Below are 11,222 nucleotides of genomic sequence, written 5' to 3'. Positions count from 1 at the left end.
TTTCAATTATTATATGTAATTTATTCCCCCAAAAATATGGATAAAATCACATCTAGAATCACATTTACAATCTGAGGTTTTATTGTATTTTCCCACAAATTTTCTCTGTTTTTGAACAGTTGCTCTCTTCCATAGAAATACATGAAAATAATAAGTAAAATAACTTTTAAAAAGTGTATCTGTTTAGCATTAAATAGTATCTTTTATTCATTATGTGTATTGTTGAGCCTCTACAGTTCTATACCCTTGAACTAACTTACACTTTGACTCCTAAAGAAGTGTCTTATGTCCTGTTTTCTTTTCTTTGACATTCTTCAAATCCTAATTACCAGTAAATGACACCACTGCTATTAAAATCCGTCTAGCTCACGTGACCCAGGCAGAAATAATGTAAACATACTGACAACTTACAAAAAAAAAGAACTTACGTTAGCAGTCCAACTAGCAGGTTCCGTTTAGATGGAGTGACAGCGGGGACGGCCAATCACATGTACGTTAGCAAAACCAAAGAGCCAATCGGAGAGATATATTTACGATAAAGGCGGGACTTCTATCAGAGACTGACTGTTAACCCTTTGTGTGCCATAATCATTGACTAAACACTACAGACAGCAGTGGTATTGATAAGGACAACACAGTAGTGGATGGATATTGGTAGGGACGTGTCCCTAACGTCTCTCCGCAGTTCTACGCCCCTGCTTGAGAACCACAGATCTATAAAAAGTTAAATTTTCATGAGCCCAGAATAAACAGACTTTTTTGCAGCTTTGTGACAATGTATTCTTCACTGAAGTCAAGAGGATTTTTTCAGACATTATTAAGCATATGAAGACAGGGAATGTTTGCAACAATGCAACAATGACAGGAACGGGATAAAAAAAAAATGATGAAAATTAATAAAATATATTCTGAAAAGGACTAAAGCAGTTGGAAATGTAGGGGAGCAGAAGTATATAACCCAGAAAATAATGGGTAATAGTACTTGGTAACATTCCACTGTCTGTCACCATGATATTTTTATTTATGATATTTTGTTCATGTTTTCCTTTCTTATATCTCTCATTTAATAGGTTTTATTTATTTTATTTCACTGTAATTTCTTTCTTTTTTTTTTCTGTGCCTAGTTTACTCAGTTCTTTTTCTAGTTATTATTACCATTATAATTATCACCATGGTTGTTATTTTTGGTATTGTTTATATTGTCTTGTGAGGGTCTTCACCACCTTCATCTTCCTTTTTCTCCCCCCTTCACTCTTTCCTTCTCTTCTCCCCCTTTCTTCTCCTTCCCCCTTTTCTTTCATGTCAGGTCCGGCATCGAAATGTGGTTCAACAAAACTAAAAACAAAAAGATAGCAGAATATCAAGGGGAGCCTCATATATTTTATGACATTTCCCTTGGCAAAGCAAATTTGTTCAGCACAAAAAGGCAGCCAGACTACCATTCTGCTGTTATGATGCTTGACACAAAAAAAAAAAAAAAAAATTCCATCACTGTCTATGATACAGTCGCAGAAAAAATTATTAGACCACCTTTGCTTTCTTCAATTTCTTGTTCATTTTAATGCCTGGTACAACTAAAGGTAAATTTGTTTGGACAAATATAATGATAACAACAAAAATAGCTCATAAGAGTTTAATTTCAGAGCTGATATTTAGCCATTTTCTATGTTTTCTTGATAATAACCAAAATCACTTCAGTTCTTACATCAATAGCTATGGTATTGTACTGACAAAAACAGTGCTTTCAGGCATTCCATGTCTTCTTTTCTGTCTGTTTTAGTCACATGATACACACAGTGGTTAGTACTTGATTGCATAACCATTGTTTTTGATGACTTTTGATGGTCTAATAATTTTTTACGTGACTGTACATGTAAATTTCTTCATGTTACATATTGCACATTTGTAAGCTGTTTTCATGTTTTCCGTATAGGGTTAGTCACATGATACACACAGGAGTTAGCAACCATTGTTTTTGATGACTTTTGATGGTGTATATTGCAAACCTTTTTATCATAAAAATATGTCAGAGAAACACCAAAATCCTTTTCTCTCATTAATATTTATTTTAAGAATCTTACAGTATCTGAAAGTCTCAAAAATGTAGAGATCCACATATAACACAGTTCATACTGTTAAATCAACAGTGTGTCCTCAGATTTTTATTAAGTAGAACACACACATATATTGTAACAAACGACAAATGGACACAGGCAGAACAAAAAACACAGTAAATATAGCCTTAACATACATGTCACCAACTAAAATAAGATACAACATTTGTCAAACTGGGATGGGTGGGAGGTGTGGACTCTCTTGCATACTGGAGGGACTGGGTAAGTGGGGATTTGCTGATGGGTGTGGTTGGAAATAGAGATGGAGATGCTGTTCTCATTCCTTTTACTCATTATGTACACACAGTCGACCCCGTCTTTTCTCTCACCTTCTCAAACACTCTGCAGATAAGAGACAGAAAAATGTCAGAGAGATGAACGTACGCACCCACACTGTTAATTTAGCTGAATAGATATCGTCCTAATTCTCCTCAGTGTCACCTTTTCACTGACAAAAATGATATGATGAGTAAATTAAAGTAAGTTATGACAATAAAAAACATGAAATCTACTGACATATTCTGTGTTATTTGACCTTGGTATTTGTGGAGATGAGCATAAGATTAAATGTAGAGATCAGATTTGCATATAAGCGAATGCCGTAACTGCCTCAACATGAAAATGGACAGAATGGACAAGTATTGGACAGTGGTTTACTTTTGGAAAAGATTACATATACTGTACATTCAAAGATAAACTACACTGATTTCAATGTATTCGGAACCCACTTGTTTGCTATCTAAAGGATGAGGATTTATCCCAATTGCTAGATGAGTTTGGGTAGGGATTGTTTATTTGCTCTAAGAAACCATGTCAGTAACATCTGTGAATAAATTCTGAATAATATAAACATGATGTGTACATATACTGCCAATGCGTACTCTACCTTCTCTGATATATATGTGGTATTTGCTAACACTTTGTGAAGACACAAAAGCTTTGAAGGCAGCCCAGCTGATTAATATTTTCATGTATATCCTCCCGAGACCCATGAAAGTAAAAGTTTTGGCATTTTTTTGTATTTAATAATTGCCTTGATTTTATTCAAAGGAGTAATATTTTGCTTTTTTAAATGGAATTATGCATTTTCAAACATTTCCCTGTGGTCTACATAAACTGTAAATGCTATGCTTGGGTCTGAATTCTTCATTAATTCAGCTCCACATGTCCATCTTCAACCCTATTTCTGAGTAATGACACCAGAAAGGTCATTTTGAGTACTGGCCCTTTAAATGCATATGAGCCACTCCACCCCCCCCCCCCCCCCCCCCCCCCCCGGTTGTTGGCTGTGCTGCTCTGTTTCGTTCAGCCAACAACTGAACATTTTAGGTAATCGGCTGGAAGTTTGGACATATTTTCAGTATGGACTACAACCGCTGCTGCTGATAAACAATTATGGTGTTTGTCAGAAGTCTTCACCTTATATGTGCAAATGTCGTGACGTAACTAGTTATAAAACATAAAAAATTAAGAAGGAATTAAAACAGGTTGTAGAAATCCACTCGATTTTTGCCAAAATGAATATAAAGATAGCTTTGCAGCTCCTGGAAGGTTCAAATTCAAATTTTTGAACTATTAGGGTCTAAATACACAAATAAATGTACCAAAGATTAATAAAAGTGGGTTTAGCAAAATATGACCCCTTTAAGTAAAGCTGTAAAACTCTCGTCCCCTACAGAGGACAGAAACACATTGCTGGATCTCAGGAGGTTAAATATGTGTTACATTTGATTAAATTTAAATTGCCTAGTTGTTATATATTGATAATTTCAGCAACTTTTAAACATATTTTTTTCAGTTCTATTGAAAACTCTGTGAATATATTTAGAAAACAGTTACTGAAGGCTCATCACTGTGTTGCACAGACTATTGACTCCACCCATTAATTCCCTTAACACATTCACAATGACAGGTTCCTCTAGATCAGCGGTCTCAAAAATGCGTAGGTTCCAATCTGGTCCGTGGGATGATTTTGCAAAGTGCAAAAATTCCTCAGTCAAGGCTGTGGAACTCATTTTAGTTCAGGTTCCACATACAAACCAGTATGATCTACAGTAAAATAACAGCATAATAACCTACAAAAAAAAGACTCCATATTTACCTCCGCCAAGGAGGTTATGTTTTTGCCAGGGTTTGTTTGTTTGTTTGTTTGTTTGTTTGTCTGTCTGTTTGTCTGTCCGTTAGTGTGCAACATAACTCAAAAAGTTATGGACAGATTTTGATGAAATTTTCAGGGTTTGTTGGAAATGGGATAAGGAAGAAATGATTACATTTTGGTGGTGATCGGGGGTGGGGGGACCCACGGGGGGGCCCATTTCCAACAAACCCTGAAAATTTCATCAAAATCTGTCCATAACTTTTTGAGTTATGTTGCACACTAACGGACAGACAAACGGACAGACAAACAAACAAACAAACAAACCCTGGCAAAAACATAACCTCCTTGGCGTGGGGGGGGCCCACAGGGAGGGCCACTGATCAGCCTTGGCGGAGGTCTGCGCTCTCCGAGTGCTTCTAGTTTCCTCTTGGTTTGATGTAAGAAAAAAAATTACATTATGCCTTAAAAATAATGACAACTTCAAATATCTGTCTTTGTTTTAGAGCAAAAAATAAAATTAAATTATGAAAATATTAATTTACAAATTATCCTGTAACAATATAATGTGAATAACCTGATCAAATATGAACAACCTGAAGTGTCTAAAGAAAATTAAGCACAATTTTAACAATTTTTTACTTGTTACTAAGTGTTTAGTGTCTTTGTAGATCCGATCTATAATGCACATGCACAAATGACCAGTTGAGGCATAATATTGTTAAATTGCACTTATTTTTCTTCAGAAATTTCAGTTTTTTCAGGTTATTCACATTTTTTTGTTTGGATGGTTCATAAAAGTAAGTATTTTCATAATTTAATGGGGGGTTTTTGGACTAAAACAAAGACAAAAATTTGGAGTTGTTAGGTTATTATGCTATTATTTTACTGGTGTGGCCCACTTGAGATCAAATTGGGCTGAATGTGACCCCTGAAAGAAAATGAGTTTGAGACCCCTGCTCTAGATGTTGGCTTTAGGTGTAAAAATTACTTTGGAATTTGTCAAGAAAAGCTCAAGTAGGGCTTTAAATACACTTGTTAGACTTTAGTTGTCTAAATCTCCTGTAGATAAAGTCGTCAGCTAGACCAGGGGTGTCAAACTCATTTTAGTTTAGGGGCCACATTCTCCCAGTATGATCTGCAGTGGGCTGGACCAGTAAATTAATAACATAATATTATATAAATAATGCCAACTCCAAACATTTCAATGTCTTTTATAGTGAAAAAAGTAAAATTACATTATGGAAACATTTACATCTATAAACTATCCTTTTAAAAATGTGAATAACATAAACAACCATGAAAAAACTGAAATTTATTAAGAAAAATAAGTGCAATTTTAACAATATTATGCCTCTGCTTATCATTTGTAAATGTGCATTACAACTTACAAATCACAATGGATCTGCAAAATACACAAAATATTTTAGTAACTGGCAGAGTATTGGTAATATTGCACTTACTTCTCTTTGGACATTTCTAGTTTTTCATATTTTTTTGTGAAAGGCTAGTTTGTAAATTTACACATTTTCATGTAATTTCATTTTTTTATACACTGAAACAGAGGGAAATTTTTTGAATTGTCATTATTTGGAGGTTTTTATGGTAGTATTTTACTGATGTGACCCACTTGAGACTAAAGTAGGGCTTCATATGGGCCCTAAAGTAAAAGGATTGACTGTTAATATCTTGAGTGTCACTTTTTTTTTTTTTCCCACAAATTCATCCTACAGGCCGGATTGGACCTTTGGCGGGGCTGGTTTTGGCCCCCGGGCCCCATGTTTGACACCCCTGAGCTAGACTAAAACTAACTTAATTCAGATCACTTCATATATACTCACCTTAAACATAAGACCTGGACATCTGCTAGTCCTGATGGAAACATAATTAAAACAAGAAGAGGGTTAAGTGGGGTCAGAGGGTGTTAATAAACACTTCAGGAATACACTCTGAAAAGGTGTTAGTGGGGCTGCAGCTTGTGTGTGTGTGTGTGTCTACAGATGGATCCGTTTTCCATTGAGGATTATCTGACTCGGTTTCTGCTCCCTTAGCCCATTCTCTCTTCTTCTCGCAGTGCTTCTTGTGGCATGTTGACTCATGGTAATGTGAAGAGTGAAGCTGTGCGTCCGATCATCTGGAGTCATTTTTAGAATCTGCGGAGTGCTGCGCTGACATCACCCCTACCCCTAACCCCACCCCCACCCAAAGGCGCTCCCGGTCTAATCCCTCGGTTTCCACTTGAGGGGCCCCTCCCATGTATGGACGTGCCTTATGGGACCGCATCCCTCTGCAGCTCCGTACACGTGACCTTATCATCTATAGGCTTTGGGCCACTCTCGGTATGCGAAAGCGCCTTTGGTGACCTGATGGCAAGTGGGCAGCTGTAAATACAGGTGTGAATGCATCCAAACACACTGAGGATGCATACGGATCCAATCACCATGGTCAGATTCAGCGGTGGTCAATGTGGCATGTGACCCCATTTACAGTATAGTGTGAACACATGTCCCTGACTGAAGGGTAACCTTGTAGTGTGCAAGTTACACAACAACTGCATCCACTTTAATGACTTATATGAAAGGAAATGAAGTCTGCAGCCAAGGTTGGAAAGACATTGTAGTGTTATCCTGTACAGCTTAGTTAGAGCAAAATGTTTTCTGACAGTGGTTAAGGTGACAGATCAGATGTGAGCTGAATCTGAGAAGTTTGAGATGTATTATTATGACAGATATGAACTTTAACCTTTAAAGACCCAGTGATACTTTTGTTCTTTATTTTTAACCTTTCTTAAGTCATTTCTCAACATTTATTCTAATTTTATGCTGTCTTTTTGCATTTTTAAGTAAAAATTATGTCATTTTCTATATTTAATTTACTGATCATGTAGATGTTCATTAAGCTCAAATTAAAATTGAAGGTTATTATACCAGAAAATGTCAAATATATCATTAACTGAACATAAAACAAGTGTCTCCATCTGCTGTCATTAATCCAACTCCACGGGTTTTACTGGTGAATCTGTGTTTCAGTAGATGACGGTGTTTCCACGTTCACTACGGAGCCTCTGAACGTCCAAATGGGTCACATCTGATGACTACAAACTGCATTTTACACCAATTATCTACATGTATTGATAGGATTAGTGGATCAACAGGTATTTTATGTACTTTTTATATCAGTAAAAGTTTTTGGCTGTTGGGTCTTTATGGGTTAACTGATCACAGCTGCATATACACATGTTGTGGTGAATACTGTTTTTTGCTTTAGTCTGATTTGTGAATGATGGAGTTACTCAATATTAGTCATGTTTTGACTAGGAGTGAAGAAATGCAACAGAAAAGGCAAATGCATATCTGTAATTGGAGTAAAATTATGGAAATAACCATGATAAAGAATTAAAAACATGCACATCAGTCACTACATTGAAAAGGATGTTTAAAACTAAGGTATTCAAAATATATAAAATATTAGGATAAAGTAAGCCAATTATCAGTATAAATCTAAGATTTTGCTTTGATTATATTATTTGTTCTATTTATATTATTGTTTAAAACTGCGCCATCTTGTTATCTTGTTTTGTTTCTGCAACTTTCATTCTTTTAAATAGGGTAGCCAAACTGTATGTATGTATATATCATGTTCTGTTAAATGTACGAAATAAATTACTACTACTAAAATAGTTCAATGAAAAGTACATCTTGACAGATTGTACCCAGAATAAATAAATAACAGGTTGAATGTCCACCAAAATAAAATCACATGCACTAAAATGAACACAGTTTTTAAGAAAAATATGGCGGCACAACTGAAATGCTTTGTAGGGCTGGTTTAAACCAATTCTAAATGTAACGTGTCATGGGACAAGATTTGTTATGATGTGCTGCTATATGAATAAAATTCAACTGATTGATGTGACCTGTACATAACAAAGCAGCATAAGGGAAACTGATGAAGTAAAAGCACAGATATAAAGAGGAAACACTGATCTGGCTTTTAATGAAGTGTTGAAATCCTAATAAAAACCTACTGCTGAGATCATTCATCTTAAAAATAGTGTTATCGTCCCTTTTGTAACAGGCTTTGAATTTACAGCAGCAGATATAGTGTTTCGAAGTGTCATAAAAAGAACCGGTGGTATGTCCTTTGCAGAGGTAAAACCATTATTCTTCCACCTCTAACTCCTACTGCGCTCATCTATGCAGTGCATCCTTTTACCATTCCCCTCATTCTTTCCACACTTTTCATTCTTTCGTTGTCCTTCTGTCCCTCTGGCACCGCTTCATGCTTTTTTTAATACTTTAATGGGACTTGTCTTGTAAGCAGTTGAACCGAGCTGTAAGTAAAGCTTCGTGGCACTAGTTCTCTGAAAGACTACACCACTGAAGTGTTTCAAAAGCCTCAATCAAAGTGCCAATACCAAAACAGAAGTGTTGCCGTGGGTATAAATAGAAGCATTAAAGCTGTAAAAACATCAAATTCGGCATTTCAATTACACTGCTATTAATCTCTGCCGCATTACCACATCGCAAAGTAGGGCGTGTGAGGTGAATGAAAAAAGAGGTGGGGAGAAGAGAGCAGAAAGTAGTAAAGTGGAGTGACACATGATAAAAAAAAAGTGATAAGAAGAACGACAGAACATTACAGACAAAAAATTATTGGCGATACTGTTGGCAGCCAGTAAGAAATCAGTTACGAGGAAATGGTTAAAAGTAGAACCACCCACTATTGATGAATGGATTGGAACTGTCTATGAGATTTATGTTATGGAGAAGATATCGTTTTCCCTCAAAGTTGAAAAAGAAAAATTTTATAATATTTGGTCTAAATGGACTGAGTACATAAAACCAACCAGTTCTGATTTCGTTTGATTGTATTCATGCTTTGTGTTAATCTATCTGCTTTTATGTGAGGTCATGATTGTATGAGGTGGTGCGCTCCCCTGTTCTGTGTTGTATTAATGTTTCAACTCAAATTAAGGGTCCATAAAAAAGAAATTAGAGAAGCGCAATACGGATATAATGATCTAAACTTTTGGTATCCATCCTATCGTTTTTTTTTTTTTAATGATTATGTAATTAATATATGTGATGGACATTTGCCTTTCTAATAAAAAGCTAATTTCAAAAAAAAAAAAAAAGAAGAAGAACGACAGGCCGAAGCAACAATTTAACACTATTATTAATGTAACACGCTCTGAAATTCATTGGCTGATCTACAGTGGTGTTATTTAACTGAACCTGTGTGATTTACAGAAAGAAGCCTGATTATGTTTTACACAAAATTCCAACAGATATGTGTGTTAATAGAAAGTGACTAATATAACTAATACTGTACGTCCCCCCAAAAAATTAGAATCGGACTTTCCGCATTGATAACTTTAAAAATAATTAAACAATCTAAATGCTATTTCAGGGTGTGAAACTATAATTTGTAACCTACATCTTGAAGACAACACCATTTAATTTGGTTGAGTGGTCACGGAGAAATGTGGATCTTTGTAAAGCATGTCATAGGTTTGTTTCTTCAGAGTTTGGCACTTGGATGCTCTTGGCATCCATATGAATCAAAATATTTTGCTCACAACCTCACAACTTTAATTAATGTGCTAAGTTGAGTGCTTAAATAATTTTGTTTTAACCAAGATCCAATTTTTTTTTTAGTTTTTAAGGGAAGAGTTCAGTGTAAATATGTAAATATTTAAATATTATTGTTCATGATCGTGTTGATGACAAAAGAGAGAAAAAAGAATGAGAAAACAGGAAGCCAAAAAGGAGGAAGAGCTCAATCCAGTCTTCCATGAATTAATAATTTAATCTTTCTCTAATCATTCATTTTTTGCACCTTACCAGCGTTTGCAAAACTCAATCTGCTTCCTTTTTGTAATTCATTATTCATTTTGTTAGTTGAAAATGAAAAGAAAGAAGCAGTCACTTTTTCAAAACAGATATTTTTCTGCGAGAACACAATGAACAACTTCATATTTGTAAGGCGTGAACACAACGGACAACGTGTCTCCTTACAAAACTTGGAGGGAAGGGACTTCTGACATGCTTTACAAAGATCCCCATTTCTCTGTGACCACTGAAGCAAATCAAATGGGGTTTTCTGCAACATGTCAGTAATAAGTTATAGTTTCATGCCCTGAAATTGCATTTTGATTGATTTTCTATTTTTAAAGTTATCATTGCAGAAATTCCAATTGTAAATTTTTTTTGGGACATAAGGCATAATAAATGGATATTATGTGTATAAGTAGAGACAAACATCTGAACAATGTCAGTCTGTCATGCTCACAAATAAATGTTTCTGTTTCTCACCTTGGGAACTTTGGGTCTTGGTTTACTTGCCCTTCTCACTGTCTGGAAGAAAAACCTCTGCAGGGACAAAAAATAAACATATGCATCACAAAAGATTTTAATGCTGGTAAATCGCTGCAGCTATAGTGACTATGTTCACATCCACAGTATAGTAGAGTTTTTGCTCTTTTTCTGAAAAAGTCCAAATTCCTATAAGCTGTTCTTATTACTAATGAAAATGAATATTGTATTCATGTTCCTGTTTACGTGCAGCCATGCTTATCAAGATGAACAAGAGTTATTTTCAAAGTTGTGGTGGTAGGTGGTGTTTTATGTTGCACTTCCTCTTCCATCCTTTCATACATCCTCTTGAAATGCTCAGCAATTAGAGATTTAGATCATGTTACTAGGAGTTATGATCACTCTTGACCCTTTAACCACATCGTTCCTGGAAGGCCGCAGCTACCCACAGGAGGACACAACCCACATAGCAAATATTTTGGCAGTATTATGGCATACATTTGGCATTTTTGGCTTTCTTTTGGCATTATGAAAACCTTTAGGCTTAACTGTGGTATGATTAAGGTTATCCATAATAGATATGGAGGCACCAGCGATATATGGCTGAGTTCTGGCAAATGTGTGGTTAACCAAAAGACTGGACAAAGAGCGGGATCAAGTATAGGGATGGTATGGCATGTTTATGACAAGCCAGAA

The 11,222-nt window shown here is 35.6% G+C and overlaps 1 protein-coding gene across 3 annotated transcripts in view; it reads right to left on the bottom strand.

Annotated features, from left to right (window-relative positions):
* Positions 1 to 2,058: 2,058 nt before the first annotated feature.
* The window catches only part of mybpha (myosin binding protein Ha), a 46,194-nt gene continuing 37,030 nt past the window's right edge, over positions 2,059 to 11,222 (bottom strand). For all 3 annotated transcript variants that reach the window (XM_030139559.1, XM_030139556.1, XM_030139558.1), the window contains 3 exons: positions 10,527 to 10,583; positions 6,051 to 6,081; positions 2,059 to 2,456 (listed from right to left, as the gene is read on the bottom strand). In XM_030139559.1, coding sequence (XP_029995419.1) covers positions 10,549 to 10,583 — 35 coding nt within the window. In that variant the 3' untranslated portion in view covers positions 2,059 to 2,456; positions 6,051 to 6,081; positions 10,527 to 10,548. The remainder of the gene's footprint in view (positions 2,457 to 6,050; positions 6,082 to 10,526; positions 10,584 to 11,222) is intronic.

Source organism: Sphaeramia orbicularis, chromosome 7, assembly GCF_902148855.1.
Source record: "Sphaeramia orbicularis chromosome 7, fSphaOr1.1, whole genome shotgun sequence".
NCBI lineage: Eukaryota > Metazoa > Chordata > Actinopteri > Kurtiformes > Apogonidae > Sphaeramia > Sphaeramia orbicularis.
Note: the sequence above shows the minus strand (reverse complement) of the source record. Positions and strands in the feature narration are given on the sequence as shown.